The sequence below is a fragment of the Homalodisca vitripennis genome, chromosome 3 (genome assembly GCF_021130785.1).
Source record: "Homalodisca vitripennis isolate AUS2020 chromosome 3, UT_GWSS_2.1, whole genome shotgun sequence".
Lineage (NCBI taxonomy): Eukaryota > Metazoa > Arthropoda > Insecta > Hemiptera > Cicadellidae > Homalodisca > Homalodisca vitripennis.
Window position 1 is genome coordinate 115,353,146 of NC_060209.1, and position 23,795 is coordinate 115,376,940.

Consider the following 23,795-nt stretch of genomic DNA (forward strand, 5'->3'; position numbering starts at 1 on the left):
GTGTCTGGCTTACTCGTATACGTGTAAATGGCGTGAGATGGGCCTTTTTGATTGCCCAGAATCTCCAATTTGGCTTAAATATTATACTCCACATGTCAGTTAACTGTAACTGGTGCAACCAAGCGATTCCAACCATTTTATTTTTAATGTAAATAATAAAATGGCCACTCTGATGACAAGCTTATCGATCCTACACGTTCCAATAACATATAATAGACTTTGGGAAACTAAATAATACTAATACAAACAACAATAGTAACTTCACAAAAAATAACCAAAAAGAAGATATCATCGTATTAGTTCTGGAATATTATTGTTATATTTATTTCATTGTACACTAAACCATGATGAATAAAATAAGCTACTTTTTCTTTCTTATTTCCAGAATTTTGGAATCTTAATATGATTTGTTAGTGAAATGGTCCGAAGAAGAAAGACGCAATTGGAAGATATGACCAGCAAGACCTCTGAGGCCAACCCCTTGTTAGCGCTCCTGCTCGTTCTACGGCTATATGGTCACGTGCCAGTCACGACCCATCAGTCAGGTATGTTACCTCTGAGGGTTTCAACAACACAAACATACGGTCTAATATTAATAATAAATAACTTGTTTTATGTATTAATTCGACTAATCTTCGAACAGGTTCTAAATATGTTCAAGAATTACAAGAATGCCTTTCACTCCAGTAGAAACTAATGCAAATAATTAGTTTCGTTAATTGTTATTCTAAAATAATAACTACTAATTCAAACTATCTGCTAAGTTACTAATCAATGGAATCAATACACATGAAAATGATAAATTACTTATTTTCGGTATTCGACCTTTGTACAAGTGAAATTTATATGTATTGTGTTTGTAAGCCATGTCTAAATCGACTTGGCTATTGATTAATTCTGTTACGTAGCTATGTTAATATTCCCGCTTACAGATCATCATGACATACTTTTAATAAGTAAAATAAACATGTCATCTCTGAATACAAGGAATAATATGTTCCCTAAGATCAGGAAATAATATAATTTCCTGTACTGTAAATTCATTTTTCACACTTAAAATTCTTTAGTTTGAAAATCCCAATCATGCCTTTAAAACTTCTAATACAATCGAATTATTTGCTTCATCGGATTGCAGGTAATGTATCGTTTAGTGCGTGTTCGGGGGCTATGGTTTATTGCATGGCCGCCACAGCCGTCCAGCTTACGATGGTTGGATATTCTGTCCGATGGTTCATACTCCAAGAAGAGTTTTGGGCCAACTTTGACAACACCATGAGTTCTGTCAGCTGCTTTGTCATCCTTCTCTCTGCACTACACCCCGTCTTTTTCACTTGGGCAGACACCCCTCTCATCGCTAGATTCGTAAACCAATGGAATCATTTACAAGTAAGAACTATTTCTTGTTGACTAACTTCGTAGTAAATAATATACAGTATGTATTAAAGTCAATTATAAGAAACATTATTATTTTATATAACTAAATAGTTATTGAAGAAAATGTTTAAATTAAATTTATGATTTTATAATTTTTGTATAATAATTTATAAAACTGATCGGTGGATACAATTTTTAATATTTACATTAGTAGTTCAAAATGAACAAAGTTAACCATAAATTTAGTCTGAAAGTGGTATTGTAGTCTTAAGTTTGAAGTTATTGTGTTTCAGTTACGTATGCGGTTTGTTGTTGAATAGCCCATCCTTGATGGCAAATTTGCAAATCACTCTCTTCATTTTGTAAATCATACTGATCATAAGGATGTTGTAGTATTTTTACTGCCCATTTATGAAATTAAAATTACAATGTTTGGAATACAAGTTACTATAGGTCCATTAATAGGCACTGTTCTATTTTAATTAATTATCCTGTTTACAATAACATGGGATTTTTTTAAGTCTAATAAACTAAAAATATTAAAGTAATAAGAATTTTTATCATAATATGTTCAATAACTTGTATTCTCTTTATACAATTGTAGTTTTATATTCAATTGACACTTCAACGTTCGTTTTATTAAAGAAATAATAAAGTTAGGTTTTATACACTCTACAGTTTAAAAAAATACATTTTTACTATAAAAGTAATTCATGAAACTGTAAGTAAGTGTTACCAATCAGGCGCAACTATCCTGAGGCGCATCAGTCTCTCGGCCGTGTCCCTCTCTCCTGAAAACACTGCTGAAGCCATCAAGGTGTGGCCCTTTTTATTAACACAGTTCACCACAGTGCGGTACAGATCCCAATCTTGATCGTCTACATATTTCTGCAACATCTTCAGTGCTTTACCGTCTCTCCGCCGCACAGACTTGAACGCTTTGTCAATAGTCGAGAACAGTTCACTGATTTCTTGATTCTGTTCAGAGAATGTGGTGACATAGCATGCACCGTGTTGTAGTAGACATCTGCAGCCCGTGACGTCACTATTTCTTGCCGCCACTTTGAGAGGAGTTAGTTGGTTATTGTCAACAATATTCACTGGAACATTTTTGTTCAAGAGAATTTCGAGCACTTCATGATACCGTTTCTCGACCAAGTAGTGAATGGGAAACTTTACTTTAGTACTACAACCTCTGGGTTCGGCACCGTTATTTATAGAAGTAATTACGAGATTTGCATCGTTAGTTTCCAGTCCTACCAGAAACTCATTTTGTGCCGATATAACATTGATAATTTTTTTCTGTGCAGCCTCATCACCACCTGTAGAAGCTGCAGAACTATTGAAAGAATAGAACTTTCGCATTTCAGATTGCAAATCACTCTCTTCATTTTTGAAATCAGTCTGATCGTAAGGGTATCCATAATACCAAAATGCTTTTATCATCTCAGGATTTATTTTTCTCAATACATATAAATCCTTAGGAATTCCAAATTCATCAGAACCCTTTACACGAAGACCGTGCTGAAGAAATAACAAGACAAAGTCACAATTGAAAACTTCTTCGACAATACCTACATCGAATGGTGTGAAACCTTTTATATTCTTTGAATTTACATTTGCTCCTCTACCAATTAATAGCTTCGCTATGTGAAAAAGAGATTGTTTAGTAGCATAGTGCAGCGGCGTTGCCCCATTTTTGTCAGTTGCATTTACATCTGCTCCTTGATCTATTAAAAACTTTGTCATTTCGTAATAACCTTTATGTACTGCTATAACTAAGGGGGAAATAGGTTTTATGTTCACATTAGCACCATTTTCAACAAGGTATTTAGCCGTTTTTAGATTGTTCGTTTCAACACAAAGGTGCAAAGGTGTTACTCCATACGCGTTTTTCAACTGGCCATTTATGTCTGCACCTTCCTCAACAAGAAGCTTGACAATTTTAAAATTGGGACCCATAACAGCTACCTGTATTGGGGATGGTTTGCCGTTAAAATATATATTAACGTCTATACCACGCTTTATCAGTAATTCTACTACCTCACACTGTCTTTGGAAAAACTCTTCTTTGTCAAAAGTTGATACAGTTTTGCCCAAATCAACCATATGCTTTTTTGTTGGAGTACTATTCAAATCATCTAAACACAAATACGTTGGGTCAATTGCTTGTATCAAAATAGAATATTGAAACTGGGCTGTTGAAAAGTAAAAATCGGCACCTGCATTCAGTAATAACTGTACGAGTTCGGGATTACTTGAATTGACAGCTCCGAACAGTGGGGTCTCTAGTCTGCTATTCTTCGCATTTACATCTGCTCCTTTATTTATAAGAACCCGAGCAAGTTCTAATTTTATGTAAGTAATATGTTGATTACCTACTTCTAATTTCCTTGCCAATCTATGTAAAGCAGTATCTCCAACATAATCCTCCGCTTTAACATCAGCCCCTTTCTCCAAAAAAACCTAGCATTGCAATGTCAAAGAAACAGTTATCAACCGCCATATTCAGTGGTGGAACAAAATTCCCCATAATCCATCCATCCTTTATATTTCCGCCTAAGTCTATAACGTATTCCACCATCGTAATGTCACACATCTTAATCATTCGCAAAAGCGGTGACATTATATGATGTTTGCAGTTTATGTCTTCACCATGTGTTAGCAATATTTTCACAACAGATAGAAGTGATTTGTCTATAGCAACATCGAGGGCAGTACCGTAATTGAAGTCCCTGGCGTGTGTGTCAGCAGATCTTTGAAGTAATATTTCAATAATATCCATGTTATTTTCTAGTACAGCTAACATCAAAGCTGGCATTCCATTTACCTGTTCAACGAACAAATTTATGTTATACCCACTTAAAATTAATTTCTGGACTAAGCTAGCTGAGGAAGTGTGAACTATTGCCCAAAACATCGGAGTAGTTTTGTTAAAATCTACTATTTTATATTCAACTGCTCCATATTTGATTTTCCAATGCGGTAGCTTATCCAAAACAGGAGATTTCAATAAATTTTCATCGGAGGTTCCTTCAAGTTGAATTGAAAAATCATAACTCAGGAAAACTGGTACGTCTTTTTCTTTTAGCTTGTAAGAAATCTTATCGGAACTTTTGATGCAATCTCTTTTAAAGTGTTGGTCCATGTGTAAGCCCTCATCAATCAGTCGGTAACACAACGGATAGTTTTTATGCAATATTCCAGCAATTATTGGAGTTATACCTATGTCTCTGTACTCTCTATAAATCTGCAATACCGAGATTATATTTAATGGATTTCCAGGAAGATCTTTTGTTAATTCGATTATTTTTTCACTGTTGTCTTCAAGAAATGCAGTAATTAGCTCTCCCTGATTCTTTATCCTGCAAAAATACCAAAAAGGTTTTAGTAACTGAAGTAGTCTATAAAAAATACATAGAAAACTAGAGTAATTTTATTATCTAATTTATTTTTAAACAGCTCAAATTTAAAAATACAATCTTGCAAATTCTCTTAAGAGTAAAGAAACTCTTAAAAAAGAAAGAGCCCTTATAAAAAGCATTGCACATTTATGCACCATACTCCGATTACCAAATCGTTGTGTAAAAAGTCAAAGTTATATATTTTTCTTTCTATCAAATCAAATCTAGGATAATGAAAATCAAAAAGAGTATTTGATTTTAAATAAGTACCTATTTGCATATAAAATATCCATATTTTGATAAACATTATCTGCATATTATTAAAAATTGAAAACTACCTAAAATTATGCAAAAAGTCGAAAGACAAATAAAAATCTATTAATGACCAAACTTCCAACCTCAAAGGGTTCTCAGATTCCAGGGCAGTTTTTCAGTGGTAACTAAGACTAAAAGCCGGAAAGTAAGGGCTATCAGACACTCAGAGTGCGCTTTATTCAGTACACCAAGTGTAACTGAAAGCAGCAAGTTGGGCGTCGTTTGAAGTCTAGTTATCGACCTAATAATTATGGTTCATGCTGTACACAGAGGCTTGAATGAGCGTAAATATACAACAGTGTATAGCAACTGTAATACATTATAATATGTAATAATACGATATAAGGACTATCAGACACTCAGAGTGCGCTTTATTCAGTACACCAAGTGTAACTGAAAGCAGCAAGTTGGGCGTCGTTTGAAGTCTAGTTATCGACCTAATAATTATGGTTCATGCTGTACACAGAGGCTTGAATGAGCGTAAATATACAACAGTGTATAGCAACTGTAATACATTATAATATGTAATAATACGATATAAGGACTATCAGACACTCAGAGTGCGCTTTATTCAGTACACCAAGTGTAACTGAAAGCAGCAAGTTGGGCGTCGTTTGAAGTCTAGTTATCGACCTAATAATTATGGTTCATGCTGTACACAGAGGATTGAATGAGCGTAAATATACAACAGTGTATAGCAACTGTAATACATTATAATATGTAATAATACGATATAAGGACTATCAGACACTCAGAGTGCGCTTTATTCAGTACACCAAGTGTAACTGAAAGCAGCAAGTTGGGCGTCGTTTGAAGTCTAGTTATCGACCTAATAATTATGGTTCATGCTGTACACAGAGGCTTGAATGAGCGTAAATATACAACAGTGTATAGCAACTGTAATACATTATAATATGTAATAATACGATATAAGGACTATCAGACACTCAGAGTGCGCTTTATTCAGTACACCAAGTGTAACTGAAAGCAGCAAGTTGGGCGTCGTTTGAAGTCTAGTTATCGACCTAATAATTATGGTTCATGCTGTACACAGAGGCTTGAATGAGCGTAAATATACAACAGTGTATAGCAACTGTAATACATTATAATATGTAATAATACGATATAAGGACTATCAGACACTCAGAGTGCGCTTTATTCAGTACACCAAGTGTAACTGAAAGCAGCAAGTTGGGCGTCGTTTGAAGTCTAGTTATCGACCTAATAATTATGGTTCATGCTGTACACAGAGGCTTGAATGAGCGTAAATATACAACAGTGTATAGCAACTGTAATACATTATAATATGTAATAATACGATATAAGGACTATCAGACACTCAGAGTGCGCTTTATTCAGTACACCAAGTGTAACTGAAAGCAGCAAGTTGGGCGTCGTTTGAAGTCTAGTTATCGACCTAATAATTATGGTTCATGCTGTACACAGAGGCTTGAATGAGCGTAAATATACAACAGTGTATAGCAACTGTAATACATTATAATATGTAATAATACGATATAAGGACTATCAGACACTCAGAGTGCGCTTTATTCAGTACACCAAGTGTAACTGAAAGCAGCAAGTTGGGCGTCGTTTGAAGTCTAGTTATCGACCTAATAATTATGGTTCATGCTGTACACAGAGGCTTGAATGAGCGTAAATATACAACAGTGTATAGCAACTGTAATACATTATAATATGTAATAATACGATATAAGGACTATCAGACACTCAGAGTGCGCTTTATTCAGTACACCAAGTGTAACTGAAAGCAGCAAGTTGGGCGTCGTTTGAAGTCTAGTTATCGACCTAATAATTATGGTTCATGCTGTACACAGAGGCTTGAATGAGCGTAAATATACAACAGTGTATAGCAACTGTAATACATTATAATATGTAATAATACGATATAAGGACTATCAGACACTCAGAGTGCGCTTTATTCAGTACACCAAGTGTAACTGAAAGCAGCAAGTTGGGCGTCGTTTGAAGTCTAGTTATCGACCTAATAATTATGGTTCATGCTGTACACAGAGGCTTGAATGAGCGTAAATATACAACAGTGTATAGCAACTGTAATACATTATAATATGTAATAATACGATATAAGGACTATCAGACACTCAGAGTGCGCTTTATTCAGTACACCAAGTGTAACTGAAAGCAGCAAGTTGGGCGTCGTTTGAAGTCTAGTTATCGACCTAATAATTATGGTTCATGCTGTACACAGAGGCTTGAATGAGCGTAAATATACAACAGTGTATAGCAACTGTAATACATTATAATATGTAATAATACGATATAAGGACTATCAGACACTCAGAGTGCGCTTTATTCAGTACACCAAGTGTAACTGAAAGCAGCAAGTTGGGCGTCGTTTGAAGTCTAGTATCGACCTAATAATTATGGTTCATGCTGTACACAGAGGATTGAATGAGCGTAAATATACAACAGTGTATAGCAACTGTAATACATTATAATATGTAATAATACGATATAAGGGCTATCAGACACTCAGAGTGTGCTTTATTCAGCACACCAAGTGTAACTGAAAGCATCAAGTTGGGCGTCGTTTGAAGTCTAGTTATCGACCTAATAATTATGGTTCATGCTGTACACAGAGGATTGAATGAGCGTAAATATACAACAAGTGTATAGCAACTGTAATACATTATAATATGTAATAATACGATATAAGGACTATCAGACACTCAGAGTGCGCTTTATTCAGTACACCAAGTGTAACTGAAAGCAGCAAGTTGGGCGTCGTTTGAAGTCTAGTTTATATCGACCTAATAATTATGGTTCATGCTGTACACAGAGGATTGAATGAGCGTAAATATACAACAGTGTATAGCAACTGTAAATACATTATAATATGTAATAATACGATATAAGGACTATCAGACACTCAGAGTGCGCTTTATTCAGTACACCAAGTGTAACTGAAAGCAGCAAGTTGGGCGTCGTTTGAAGTCTAGTTATCGACCTAATAATTATGGTTCATGCTGTACACAGAGGCTTGAATGAGCGTAAATATACAACAGTGTATAGCAACTGTAATACATTATAATATGTAATAATACGATATAAGGACTATCAGACACTCAGAGTGCGCTTTATTCAGTACACCAAGTGTAACTGAAAGCAGCAAGTTGGGCGTCGTTTGAAGTCTAGTTTATCGACCTAATAATTATGTTCATGCTGTACACAGAGGCTTGAATGAGCGTAAATATACAACAGTGTATAGCAACTGTAATACGATTATAATATGTAATATACGATATAAGACTATCAGACACTCAGAGTGCGCTTTATATTCAGTACAAACCAAGTGTAACTGAAAGCAGCAAGTTGGGCGTCGATTGAAGTCTAGTTTTATCGACCTAATAATTATGGTTCATGCTGTACACAGAGGCTTGAATGAGCGTAAATATACAACAGTGAAATAGCAACTGTAATACATTATAATATGTAATAAAAACGATATAAGGACTATCAGACACTCAGAGTGCGCTTTATTCAGTACACCAAGTGTAACTGAAAGCAGCAAGTTGGGCGATCGTTTGAAGTCTAGTTAATCGACCTAATAATTATGGATCATGCTGTACACAGAGGATTGAATGAGCGTAAATATACAACAGTGTATAGCAACTGTAATACATTAATAATATGTAATAATACATATAAGGCTATCAGACACTCAGAGTGCGCTTTATTCAGTACACCAAGTGTAACTGAAAGCACCAAGTTGGGCGTCGTTTGAAGTCTAGTTATCGACCTAATAATTATGGTTTCATGCTGTACCCAGAGGATTGAATGAGCGTAAATATACAACATTGTTATAGCAACTGTAAATACATTATAATATGTAATAATACGATATAAGGACTATCAGACACTCAGAGTGCGCTTTATTCAGTACACCCAATTTGTAACTGAAAAGCAGCAAGTTGGGCGTCGTTTGAAGTCTAGTTATCGACCTAAAAATTATGGTTCCATGCTGTAACAGAGGCTTGGAATGAGCGTAAATATACAACAGTGTATAGCAACTGTAATACATTATAATATGTAATAATACGATATAAGGACTATCAGACACTCAGAGTGAGCTTTATTCAGTACACCAAGTGTAACTGAAAGCAGTCAAGTTGGGCGTCGTTTTGAAGTCTAGTTATCGACCTAATAATTATGGTTCATGCTGTACACAGAGGATTGAATGAGCGTAATATACAACAGTGTATAGCAACTGTAATACATTATAATATGTAATAATACGATATAAGGACTATCAGACACTCAGAGTGCGCTTTAATTCAGTACACCAGTGTAACTGAAAGCAGCAAGATTGGGCGTCGTTTGAAGTCTAGTTATCGACCTAATAATTATGGTTCATGCTGTACACAGAGGATTGAATGAGCGTAAATATACAAACAGTGTATATACAACTGTAATACATTATAATATGTAATAATACGATATAAGGGCTATCAGACACTCAGAGTGTGCTTTATTCAGTACACCAAGTGTAACTGAAAGCAGCAAGTTGGGCGTCGTTTGAAGTCTAGTTTATCGACCTAATAATTAATGGTTCATGCTGGTACACAGAGGATTGAAATGAGCGTAAATATACAACAGTGTATAGCAAACTGTAATACATTATAATATGTAATAATACGATATAAGGGCTATCAGACACTCAGAGTGTGCTTTATTCAGTACACCAAGTGTAACTGAAAGCAGCAATGTTGGGCGTCGTTTGAAGTCTAGTTATCGACCTAATAATTATGGTTCATGCTGTACACAGAGGCTTGAATGAGCGTAATAAATATACAACAGTGTATAGCAACTGTAATACATTATAATATGTTAATAATACGATATAAGGGCTATCAGACACTCAGAGTGTGCTTTATTCAGTACACCAAGTGTAACTGAAAGCAGCAAGTTGGGCGTCGTTTGAAGTCCTATTTATCGACCTAATAATTATGGTTCATGCTGTACACAGAGGATTGAATGAGCGTTAAAATATACAACATGTATAGCAACTGTAATACATTATAAAATGTAATAATACACGATATAAGGACTATCAGACACTCAGAGTGCGCTTTATTCAGTACACCAATGTAACTGAAAGCAGCAGTTGGGCGTCGTTTGAAGTCTAGTTTATCGACCTAATAATTAATGGTTTCATGCTGTACACAGAGGATTGAAATGAGCGTAAATATACAACATTGTATAGCAACTGTAATACATTATAATATGTAATAATACGATATAAGGACTATCAGACACTCAGAGTGCGCTTTATTCAGTACACCAAGTGTAACTGAAAGCAGCAAGTTGGGCGTCGTTTGAAGTCTAGTTATCGACCTAATAATTATGGTTCATGCTGTACACAGAGGATTGAATGAGCGTAAATATACAACAGTGTATAGCAACTGTAATACATTATAATATGTAATAATACGATATAAGGACTATCAGACACTCAGAGTGCGCTTTATTCAGTACACCAAGTGTAACTGAAAGCAGCAAGTTGGGCGTCGTTTGAAGTCTAGTTATCGACCTAATAATTATGGTTCATGCTGTACACAGAGGCTTGAATGAGCGTAAATATACAACAGTGTATAGCAACTGTAATACATTATAATATGTAATAATACGATAAACTAGTCATATCGAACGCTTAATATTAAAAAAATATTATTATAGGATTGAATAAGATTATATTTTATTAGTGCATACCCCTATATTTAGGTAAAGGGCACTGCGTGAAAATTGCCTGTAAACTATAGAATTACAACGGAACCCAAGTTTTTGTTACGTCATATTCGCTTCTTTTTTTCTTCTAGAATTACAGTGCCATAGCGAAATACAATAGTGTATAGAGAGTTTATGTCGGACTATCAAATCGCGGGACCGTTGTCACTCAAATAATAACTTATTGTAAGAGTGTTGTATGAGTGCGAGCTGTATTGGGAAAATCAGTTTTTGTTTGTTTTGTTTCAACAACGAGTAATGCCGAATAGAAAGAATAGATGATTCGGAAGTAAAATTTCATTTTAAATAATTGTTACTATCACAGATAGATATCAATGTTAACTAATAAATTTTAACAAAAAGAATCTCCTATAAGGACTAGTTTTATAGAAGTTAAATTTTGCTAAACAAACAAGCCTTATGGGCAAGTAATAAAAGATTATATTTAAAACCATACCGTATCTTATGATAAACTTTAGTTATTTAATGCTATTAATTTGTCGGAGAATACAGTGACGCAGGTTTTTTGTTTTATACATGTTTTCAAACTAGAATGACAGATTTACTACCGGTAAACAAATAGTTGTTAATGTGATCTGAAGTAACAATTTGTTGGCGTTAATGAAAAATCTGTTTGGGAAGATTAAAAGGGAAATGTAAACCACAACAACATACAACATTATATATGATAAGGAAAAACGAAATGCTTTTCTAATCTAGTAGCGTTTTACAATGTTATGTTTTCTAACTGTTCGATCAGTTTACACATATTATTATTGGCGTAAATGTTGTCCGAAATAGGCATCGTAGAGATCTATACCTGCTTCTGCAGACTTTCCTTGGTTATGGAATTTTTCAGGTTAGGTCATTTAAGCTCCAATTTAAAAACTGTCAAAATGTACAAAATCAATTCATACTCTGGTATGTTCATTAGTAGCTATGCTGACTTTAAGGGCACCCCAAACGCCAAATAATTTGTTTAATACATTTTCTGATTATTATTGATTATTATTCTCTAGAAATTCCTCTTTCCAGTGATATATAACACTTCATATATATATATATATAAAGCTCTAAATTAGATAGAAAATTATTTGAATGTATGCTTGCAACGTAATTTTTAGCAGATATTTGCAACAACATTTGTGTTTAGCATCATTTTACTTTTTATAGTGCTACTAGTTATTTTTTTCAGTATATGCCCTATGGTGAGGATATAAAAATAAGTAAATTGGAGTGTATAGGGCATATTCAAAAAAGAATGGGAACTTGATTGCGTACACTGAAACAGAAATCAAAGAACACAAAGCTTGCTGATGGTAAGCCGCTTTCGGGAAAAAAATCGACTAACAGATTTAGCTGTTCAAAAGCTTCAGATTTTTTATGGCCTAGCTATAAGAAGGAATTTGTCACAGCCTGAATGATATGAAAAAAGCAGTCTGGGCCACTTACTTTCATGTCATGTCAAGTAACAATGAGCCACGTCATGAACTCTGTCCTAAAGAACCTGATATGTGGTGTAAGTACAACATTGCAGTTATCGAGTGCAAAGAATATGACAACGACAAGCACTTTCACCTTCCTGAAATCATAATGTCAGAAGTAAAGCCAATATTTAGATATCTCTCTAACCCTGAATTGTTAAAAAAAATGCTTAGCTGGTAAAACACAAAACCCAAACGAGGCCTTCAATAATCTTATTTGGACCCGTGTGCCTAAAAGGACCTTCGTAGGCCTACCAACATTAAAATTTGGTGCCCAAGATGCTGTATTGTCTTTCAATGATGGCTATTCAAGCAAATGTAAAGTAATTGAGCACCTAGGGCTACAATTAGGTAAGCACTTCATTGAGGCTATGCATCGCCTAGACAAATACCGAATACATAAAAGTGAAAAGGCCGCAGAAGAATTGGAAAAAAAGATCAGACAGAGCAGGACCTTGCTTAAAAGGAGACTTGAGGACCAGTACCAAGATGCAGAAGACCCAGACAACCCAGCATATGCTGCTGGAGGGCACTAAGTGTGAGTAAATAGCAAAAATATTATTTTATTTTAGTTTTTATTGATTTTCCGAAAGTTGCATTTTTAATATTTTGAAGACACATAAGTTAAAAAGTATTAAAGGTAGACCAATGAAACTTTCAGGGCATCTTTATATGGGCTTAAACTAGTTTCCTGAGAGAGCATATTTGAATTGAGTCACTAACTTTTGAGATATTGATTTTGTTATTAAATAAAATTTGTAAAAATAAAGTATAATTAAAAAAAAAAAAAATAATATTATTATTAGTTGTATTCAAAAATCCTCTCACCACAACCTAGCAAAAGGTGTCCTCTAAGTACTGTAAAAGTTTCATCTAGATATCTCTTTTAGTCTTTGAGTAATGTGTCCCACAGTTAACATTATGTTTAAATGGCGTTCGGGCTCCCTTAACACACTAGAAAAATTCCAACGCCAAACAATCGTTGCAAATAGACTAAAATATGGTAAATACTCTTTTGAATAAATTTATGAACGACTAATTTATTATTAATGAATCCAAGGTAAAGTTGATTAACTTACTGCATCATTTAATATCAGTATTTAAAGCATAGAGGATTCTAAAATGAATTTCAGCATGGTTAATATGTATTCCTATTCCAGTTCACTACTAGTTTCGTCCTGACGGGATTAAAAAATAATTAAAAATAAATTGATCAGATCTTTGCTATCTAACAAAGCCGTAGTGTAGGTACGGTATCAAAATGTTTGATTCTGTTTAAAAAGTACGAACTTACTATGGGCTGCTGGGTATTTAATAATAATTACGAAACATTAATTTTCTATTTCCTGTATCTCTTTTTAATACACTAGGTTATAGGAAGCGGTTGATGCGGTTAAAATGATTGAACTAAATCCGTGAAACAATAATTATTATAATAAATAAATTAACGATTTTATTCAAATCGCTATGAGAAGGTTTCAAGAAGGTTCTAAGTGAAGTTTTGATCAAGACCGTAAAAAGAACGATACATATTTTAAATAGTCAATCGACGAGGATATGCATTTGGCGCAGAATTTCGGATCATCTTATAATTAGACTCTAAAACGGTTGAATAGTTTAGCATTAAGAATAGTTTATGCTAAACTATTCTATTTCTATTAATGTATTCGAAAGATACATTCAAACGAATTAGCTGAATATGTGTTTTATTTTAAAATAATCAATTTCTTGAAGATGAACATTATTATGAATATGCCAGTTTCTAGAATTATGATTATAAAAAATATAATTTGCTGAGTCATAAATTGTTAAAAAAGTGTCTTTTCCTGAAGGTATAATGGTTGATTGTATTAGTTACACAACTAATACAATCACAGGTTTAACTCACATACACAGCAAAACAATAACATTTTAATCTTCAGCCGTTTATGTTTGAGCCTGGTTACACAACTGCCTAAATTTCCTAATTTAAATGTCTATAATACTTGTAAAATGATCGAAAAACGTGTTTTACTATATATCACTTTCTCAATAAGTTACTCATTGAAAAGCTAACCTGCAGTTGACAGGCTATTCTCGAGGTCTGATGTCTATAATTTTTGTCTGTCTGTCTGTCTGAATCTTAATACAAAAACGAACTGGCTATAAATATTAGGCATTACATTTTGCATAAACATATTTTTATACAAGGAACATCGAGTTCGATTATTGTCGATGTCTCCATGGGATATGGGTGAGCTTTAGCGAATGTTTATGCAATGGTCGAGTGGGTAACCATGATAACAACGAGAAAATCATAGAGTAAACAAATTTGTAAACAAACTAAGATTATTCGGTACTTTGGGATTATACATAAAATATAAATGTATAGAAACAAACATGATAGAACGAAAAAACAACTCTTTAATTACAAACTTACAAGCATTTCCAGGTATTGTGATCGGTATTGTTGTCACTGTTATCTTTATCTTTCTCGAGAATCCCGATTAGGGTAGGCCGCGCGGCATCACATTAGTTAAGTTTTTTGCACGGTACATAATTGCCTTTCCATTACAATTCAATTTATATTTCTGGTCAGCCCCTCTAGAATTTGATATTTTACTGATAGGTACTATCTCGAGGGATGTTTTTCTTTCGTTGACATCAGCGCGGGACCGGAGGCACACGCATTTTGGGTGGCGGAGTGTGGTCAAGAATAAAAACAAGTTTTGAATGTTTTCTTTCAATAAATAGTTTAGTTTTTGTTTGGTAATGTTTGTTTTTGTTGAATCTTTGTGTTTGGAGAAATGTAGGGGTAAAACACGGAAGTACAACAAAGCGACGCACCAGCTGAACGGGCGGCGAGACTCTGCAATCACGTTATCTACTAGAGCGATCGACCTTGACCTCTATCTGAGGATGGGGAGGGGTTTGCGATAAGACAATTCCTGTTTTATATTGACGAAATATTGTTCTACGCTAATCTAGTAATCAGTAGAAGCAAAATGTCAAATAACGATTCATGTCTGGGTGTGGTCGGTATACAGCAAAGTACCGATTACTCATAGGGCATATTTTAAAAATATGCTAGTAAGGCTTTCGTTACATTCCAACAGGCCCTTCTATACTCCGTTGTAGCCAAAAAGTCTGTAGAAGCATTAGCGAAGTCAATCAATCGAGAGGGTAGAGAATTTTATTTTCTATCAGTACATGTGAATACGTATTTTTATATAGGTAACATTGCTTTCGATGATGGTTCATGACACTCCATGAGATTTAACTAGAGAGATAATTTAAATCGGTCGTATGGGCAACTATGATGGCAATGAGAAAAAAGAAGAATAACAAAATAGGAAACCATCATAGTTCAATCATATATCATATGCGATTTTAACACGTGGCACATTAACACATGTAGCCTAACTATGCTTACACATCCATCATATTTTGGTGACTTGTTTTATAGACTTTGATTATTTCAACACTGTTATGACACCCAACTTAATGAATGGAATAAATGAACGTATCATGCAGCAAGATATCTCGAGATACGTTTCATTTGGAGACTTTAAATTTTGCAATACTCTTAATTCCTACGATGGTGCATGGAATTTGGCTGAGTCATCATCATCATCATCATCGTCAGACGTTTCCGTTCTCACGGGTCGTCGTACACAGCCTCCTCCACTTTAGTCTATCCTTCCAGGTCTCCTCTTCATCCACCTGTATTTTCTGTAGTCCCCTTCTCTCTATGTCTTTCCACACTTGGTCCTCCCATCTTCCTCTCGGTCTTCCTCTTGGTCTTCTTCCTCCTTCTCCAGTGCTATTCTAGGCATTCTATTATCTCCCATCCTCTTCACATGCCCCATCCACTGTATTCTTCTTCCTTCCATTGTCTCTTGCAGTGAAACTACCTTCAATCTTTCTCTGGTTATTTCGTTCCTTATTCTATCTCTTCTTGTAGTCTTCTCTATCCCTCTTAAAAATCTCATTTCTTTGGATCCCTCTTAAAAAAATTCAATTTGGCTGAGTATCAATGAAAATTGTTTTGTCCGCAAGGCATATCAAGAATGAAATGATCTATAGACTTGAAATTTTGACTGCAGCCTCGACAAAGCGCATTACGTGAAACGTGGCGCGCCGTACTCCACGTTGTATACAGACATATACAGTTCAATGACGGTTTCATTATGTGGTTCTCGAAACCAAAATAACCCAAGGTCATGCAAACATAGCAGCTTGGATAAAACAGAAATTATGAGTGTCATTTTAACTTTACTTCATACTTAAAGTTAAATTTTATGTATTTTGAGAGAATGGTGAAATCATTAATTTAATTCAAACTTCACAGAAAACACCTACAATTTGGTCAAATTATATCACCTTTCTCAATGAAGAAAATCGGTAGTAAAATGTGTCTTGCATGGTACGTAACAAGAACAGTTGTTACTGTCTACTGGAATAGTTTTAAATGGAAGGCTGTCGTGTTGTTCTATATTTTATCGTAAATCCCTATATAGATATTTTGGGGCCTTACATTTGGGGACCGGTGGACACAACAAGGCCCTGCAATGTCTGTTGTGCGTTCGTTACCAGGGTTACCAGGGACATGGTAACGTGTCTGGAAATGATGCAGAGAGCACTGGCCATTGTGGAGCGATGGTGTGACGAAGAAGGACTTGTAGTAAATCCTTCGAAGACCGTCATGATACCATTTACAAGAAGAAGGAAACTGGAAATCACACAGCCAGTCCTATGTGGGGGCCAGATACAGTTAAGCAGGGAGTTCAAATATCTAGGTGTCAAACTGGATGATAAACTCACCTGGAATTGTCATATGGAATACATAATCAGACGATCTCAGACTACATTGATGATGGTGAGACGTGCAGTAGGATGCACATGGGGGCTTAGACCCGACATGTCACACTGGCTGTACACCAGAGTCATTAGGCCAATGATGGTGTATGGCTCAGTGGTATGGTGGCCAAAAGTCCAACAGGTGACTGCCGCAAAAAACCTGTCAAAGGTACAGCGGTTGGCATGCTTGGGGACAACGGGTGCCATGAGAGGAACACCAACCGCTGCTATGGAAGTAGTGCTAAACCTCCCACCCCTAGACATATTCGTCATAGGAGAGGCTAGGATGGCTGCCTACAGACTGAAGTGCAATGGGAACTGGCATTATCACCATGCTAGTAAGCACTCCAAGATCGTTGACATTCTCAAACTGGATATTCTAGAAATGATGTCTGACAGAATGGCAAAGGTTACGGACTGGGAAAAAACCATTTCAAGTCAACATTGTTGAGAGGAAGGAATGGTCAAAAGGTGAGCCTGACTACATGAAGAAGGCTCTAACCTGGTACACGGACGGGTCAAAGACTCTGAAGGGTACTGGGGCAGGGGTCTGGGGAGCCAGACCGAGGGTTAACTTAAGCTTTAGCCTAGGTAAACTGGCAACTGTCTTTCAGGCTGAAGTTACAGCCCTTGCAGAATGTGCAAGAGTTAATGTGGAAAGGGGCTACAAAGGCAAAAACATCTACATTAACTCGGACAGCAGGGCTGCTCTGCAGGCCTTGGCCAACCATGACTGTAATTCGAAGGCAGTCTGGGAATGCCATAAGGTCTTGAAATTGCTGGCGAAAACCAATAAAGTTATTCTAACTTGGGTGCCTGGACATAGAGGAATCACAGGAAATGAAGGGGCAGACGGTTGCGCTAACTTGGGAGCCAACCGTCTTCTTACCGGTCCTGAACCAACGTGTGGGGTCTCATATAACTTAGCACGTAGATCAGTTACCAAGTGGATGGCTAACAAACACCTACAACATTGGAGAAACACTGAGGGGAATGTACAGGCAAAGCGGATGCTCAAGGGACCATCAAGGAACATTGCAGCAGATGCCCTTAGAATGAGTAGAACGGAGATCAGAAAGGTGACTGGTTTTATTACAGGTCATTGGATATTCCGAAGTCACCTGAACAGAATAGGTATTCCAGTTCAGGAAACACTGTGCAGGAAATGTGGCGAGGCTGACGAAACAGCCAAGCACGTCATATTTGAATGTCCGGCATTACAGAGCAAACGCTCAAGATCCCTAGGTGTTCTTATGCATACGGAAGAGGGGTTGGAACAGGAAGGCATTGTTCAGAAGATCTCATGGTTTTGTAAAGGCCTGGGATTTGATACAGCTTAAACCTGGGAGAGGGTGCACAATAAGCCGGATGGCTGAGAGGCAACTACCAGGCCTAGGAAACCTGGCCCTCTGTTAAAAAAAAAAAAAAAAAAAAAAAAAAAAAAAAAAACGTCAGCAGGCGGAAGACGTAGGCCACAGCAGCAAGGTCGGAGAGGTCGGCCAGGGGTAAGAGGCTACCTCCACCCCAGGAGGGCGTGAGCACTATCAACTCCGCACGGGCTTCATTAGCGAGGTTTAGCGTCCGACTGCCACCCGACTTAATGCTATTGTCCAGCCAAGTCAAGTATGTCTTCTCGATCCTCGCCGTGTTAAGGTTAAATACGAGCTGTGAGACAAAGAATGCGCGTAGAGTGTGGACCTTCTGCCAGGGTGCAAGCAGACTCCCAAATGTCATTGTGGTTTCCATGTTTCATCGCCATCAAGACCATTGGGACTCGTACATCAACAGAGAAGTGAGGCGAATTAATATTAAGTTACATGAGAGTTTCGAGAATTTGAGAGTTTCAGTGGTGGACGTGACGATGTTGGGGAGGCGATTGTTTACTCATCACGGCCAACATCTCAATCAGTTAGGAAAGCGAGTGCTCAGCTCGCTGTACCTGCGAGAAGACTACGCCTAGCTTCCATCCGACGCGACGTCCGACCCCTATCGCCGATCTGCAGACGCCGCCTACCTGTATGGACCTCTCCGGACCAGAAACCTTACGTCGTGAGACGTATGCCGCCGCCGTCGGATCCTCTGACCAACCAGAGACCTCCAGTCTTCAAACGAGAGCAAGTCAACGACAGACTGACTCTCGATCGACAGAAAACCATAATTTTTTAGGTTTTAGGCCCCCACTTCGGATCGACGGGCAGAATTGAATTTATCAAAAAGAAAACAAAAAAACTATTGCAAAATTTCCATTCCAAATTTCATTGAGACTGCTTTACCAAAACGCTCAATTCGCAACCAACACTTCAGCTCATGTGTGATGCTCTGAACACAGATGTCCTTGTTGTAACCGAAAACGGGTTTAACAGCAAAAACAAAACAAAAAAACAAAGGAGGCGGATCGCAACTTTTTTAAACAAAATTTCATTTTAAAAACTTTTCCTATTCAAGAAACAGACGAGAAACACTGTAAAACAGTCGGAATCAAACTTAAAACCAAAAATTCAAAATTAATTGTCATTGGCATCTACAGGTCTTCCAGCGGGAACGAAAACCCGTTTTTTGTTCAAAATTAGAATTCTTACTAACAGACCTAACGAACGATCACCTTGACTACGTCCTGATGGGTGATTTCAATATAAACGTCTTAGCCAATAAACAGCAAACCACAAAATGATTAGCTGATTTAGTAAGGTCATTTGACATCGAGTTTGCGAGGACCTCAACAAGAGTGACAGAGAAACTTCAAAATCGGCTATTTTCAATGATATCTCCAACCTCCATAATGTCGCAGTGTCTTTGGTAAATACAGCGATTTCTGACCTAGTGGCCAAGACGCTATAATTAGTGGAATAAAATTCATACGGGAACCCACAATTTCCAAAACCGTAAGAGACACAAGGTCAGAAAATCTCGCTTTCCACAACTTTTTTCTTTCGAAAGAAAAGTGGGACTTTCTAAATTCATCCAAACCAGCTGAGCAATAGTTTTAAACCTTTAACAGTTATTTAAACTTTTATTTATATCTATGTTGTCCAAAAAGAACTATCAACATTTGTCAAAAAATGACAAATAATAAGTGGATCACTAAAGGAATTCTGATCTCGAGAGAAAAACTTAAGTTTTACTCCGAAATGTATAAAAATACTCAAGATGGCAATTAACCAAATTTTTCCAGAAATATAAAACGGTTTATAGATAGGTGATACAAGCAGCAAAAGCATATGATGTCTAAAAAGTAATTATACCTTCCAAGAAAATTTCTAAAAGTATTTTTAGGGCATCATTAACAATAAATCAAATCCTTCAAAAATAGTCCAGATCAAAATTGGGGATCGGCTTGTGGATGATGAATCTGAGGTGGCTAACTAATTTAACAGTTTTTTTACAACTGTGGCTTGTGGCCAAGGCCCTCGCCCATCAGCTCCTTAAACAACCTCCACGGGAAGACAATTTCCATCAGCCTCTATGGGCCTGGCACCGGTCGATGAGAATGAACAGTTGTGTCCAACACTTCCATAGCCTCAATCTAAAGATAAATGTATCTATATCTGATGTTTTTTATTTCGCTTTAAACTCAATTAAACGTTATGTTAGCGGATACAATACTAGAAGAAGTCTATTCCTCGAAATCCCTTGAAATTTACCTTGATCAAGGTTTGACATGGAATGTACACATCGATCACGTTTGCTCAAAATTAGCCTCTGGCATTTATGTTCTAAGGTCTCTAGCCAAATACCGCCCAAGTCAAGTTCTGATAACGGCGTATTATAGCTTGATTTGGCCCCACCTCATTTACGGATTGGTAGTGTGGAGTGCCTGTGAAAGTAATCAATTTTCTTGAGTGTATAGAAGCAAGCGATCCACAACATTGCAAAATTTAAGTCTAGAGAGTCGTGCAGGTCAACTTTCAAGAGGTTGCAACTGTTAACTTTGCCTAGCCTCTACATTTTGGAAACAACATTGTATTGTATGTCTATAGGCGTTGACTACGGGCCGAGTCATTCATTCGTACGAGACTAGAGGCAGAGACAACTACCGAACTGGGAGACAGGACGGTGGTTTATGAACGCTTGCTTTCACAGGCAAAGGTTCCTTTTATTAACAGATTGCGTAATGAATTAAGAAAAGTCTCTACGGTCAAGGCCTCGTCTGAAACGCTGTTTAGCGTCAAATGTATTTTGTGATGTAAAATAGTTTCTGGAGTATGACTGGGAGACCACACAATAACAAAACTGACTCTCGAACAATGTATTGGTGATGGATGAATGTGGAATGAATGAATGTGGTCAAATGTATGTATGAATGAGTGTTCGAGTCATATGTAATATGTATATCCAAAGTTTAACATATTTTAACGATTGCTATACAAATGTATTTTGTATCCGCAAAAAATAATTGACTATTGCGATTATGTCCACTGGCGTTTGGTGACCCTCATGCCGGTGGGGAAACCAAGGTATTGATGACTTTAACGAAATCGGACAGTTATAAATTATTAGACCTCTTGGTCCCCGATAAAAAATGTTAAAAATAACGCATAATAACTATTTAATATCGTGTATTCTCGTACATTTTCAGCTTTATATAACAGTTTGTTCAGTGAAGACAAAAACAAATCTGGCACCTCAAATATGATGGTTATTCTGTAACTACCGTTTGTATAAGTATCCACGAGATAGTGAACCAAAAAACCCTAAACCTAAAATAAATAATTAAAACGGGAGGAAAATAACAAAGTAATGTGGATTGTCGTTATCCTGTCTATTGAAATAGAATAATCTGTCTACTTATCTTTAATAGAATACTTATAATATCTATAAATCATATTATATTCCTGTCTACTACTGTTATAATGTGTGATCGAAACTAGGTCCTTCCGTTCTATAATTATTTGGATTTTATTCTTACTACATAAAAAGAGCCACACAATACGAATATAACAAACCCGATTCACTAGTAGCATAGATCTATATCTGACTTGAAATATATACGGTTAAGGAATAAATATTCCTGCCGGTTTAATCGATGACCTGTCATGATATTCGCAGCACTTTATTTAAGCAATCGTCTTGAAACCTTAGAAACAAATATCTTAGGCACAAACATTTGTTTGTAAAAACAAAATTAATTTAGTCACAATCAAACAGAAATTATGTTTTTTTGTAAAGTTTTAAAAACCAATTTTATCAACACTTTGCTATCTCAAATTGTTTTGCCAAAGTTGCAAGTTTTGTTTACAAATGTTAACGTTTAACGCCATAAAATTAATATATCACAAGACGTTATGAAGACGTCACGTTGCTGTCTTCATAACATTCTGAAATGTTATGAAGACAGGAATACCAAATTCTTGATAGATTGAGTATAAAAATTGTTATGAATTTATGAATGAACGCTTGCAAAACTTGAATAGTGCCCTGGTACGACAGAAATTGTCAGATCTAGAGTTCAGGAGGAGTGGACTGAGAGAGAGGTGGGAGCAGGTAGTTCTGAGAGATATACTTATGTGCAAAACAATTCCATCAGTTGTTATGATTGTGTCAATGTGGACGAGTACACCGTTCACCAAACCACATTAATTACGGATACTTAATAAATATTTTATCAATGATAAGTAATCATTAATTATTGCATGATTTATTTTATGCTAATATTAAAAAGTATGTTTTAAAATAGTCTATATTTCATTTATACTGTGTAAGAATTTCAAAAATGTACAAGGAGGAAAGAGTTAAAATTTGGAATTGTTTGAAATAAGCCTAGTACTGTTGAAATCAAATTGAGTTTCTGAAACTTAAAATTTAATTTTGAATCATGTGAGTACCTACTCGTATATCGAAAATTTCACAACATAATACCTCAAGCAAGAACGGGGAAATAAAATTGATAAGTACGTTGGAGGCATAGGTAAGACAAAATATGTAGAATTTAAAAGGCCGTTTACAAGTAATGCTTGTATAAGTATTCTCTTAGATGGATGCAAATTTATTTTACTTAAATGTACGAGTAAATGACACGTTATTAGATACACCTGATTCGAGTAAATTGTTATGTATTATCTTATTGCGACTTACTTGTCAGTGAAGCTTGCTCCCTGCTGTTTATCCATTTTGGAGAGCTTGTGAACATTGTATAAACCATAATAATAGTTTACTGCTCTGCACTATCTTTAAAAGTGTACATAAGTGGGAGTTTATCAGTACCACTGATAAGATTTGTTCATGAGGAAATCAATAATCTAAATGTTATCTTAACAATGCCAAGAGATCTATTAATAAATAAGTTCTTCAATCTTGAGGTTATAGAGCTATAAGCTGCTCCGAATAAAACATTAGCGTCTAAGAAGAGCTTAATAATACGTATAGAATTTCATTGATACAAATAATGTTAATTCTGTTCTTAAATTTCGTTAGATGGTCATACAATCTCTTATGAGAAGAAGAAAGAATCTTTGTTGAACTAAAAAATGCGCATTATTTGTTTTGTTAGAGAAACGTTAAATTAACTTGACTTAACTATTGTTTTAGTTTTACCATTGAAAAATCAATTATAATGACTTGGTTTGGATTTAAAAATAAAACATAAAATTAAAATTGGATATTAATTCCAAAAGGT

At 35.8% G+C, this 23,795-nt stretch overlaps 2 protein-coding genes across 3 annotated transcripts in view; one reads left to right on the forward strand and one right to left on the reverse strand.

The window, feature by feature from the left end:
* The first annotated feature begins 241 nt into the window (after positions 1-241).
* LOC124357356 overlaps positions 242-23,795 on the forward strand; it is a 38,264-nt gene continuing 14,710 nt past the window's right edge. For both annotated transcript variants that reach the window (XR_006921937.1, XM_046809075.1), the window contains exons 1-2: positions 242-545; positions 1,136-1,386. Coding sequence is in view for 1 of the 2 variants with exons in the window: in XM_046809075.1 (XP_046665031.1) it covers positions 419-545; positions 1,136-1,386 (378 nt within the window). In the remaining variant the exon portion in view is untranslated. The remainder of the gene's footprint in view (positions 546-1,135; positions 1,387-23,795) is intronic.
* On the reverse strand, positions 3,690-23,355 carry LOC124357357. The gene is made up of 2 exons (XM_046809078.1): positions 23,255-23,355; positions 3,690-4,739 (listed from the first exon to the last, which is right to left on the reverse strand). The coding sequence occupies exons 1-2, from the start codon at positions 23,287-23,289 to the stop codon at positions 3,818-3,820; spliced, it is 957 nt and encodes a 318-aa protein (XP_046665034.1). The 5' UTR covers positions 23,290-23,355; the 3' UTR covers positions 3,690-3,817.

What these genes read in the sequence shown, in the direction of transcription:
- LOC124357357 (XM_046809078.1), bottom strand. Translation starts at nt 23,289, where the DNA reads ATGGATAAACAGCAGGGAGCAAGCTTCACTGACAA. An exon ending in GGAGCAAGCTTCACTGACAA is followed by an intron (nt 4,740 to 23,254) that starts GTAAGTCGCAAT and finishes GTATTTTTGCAG; the next exon opens with GATAAAGAATCAGGGAGAGC.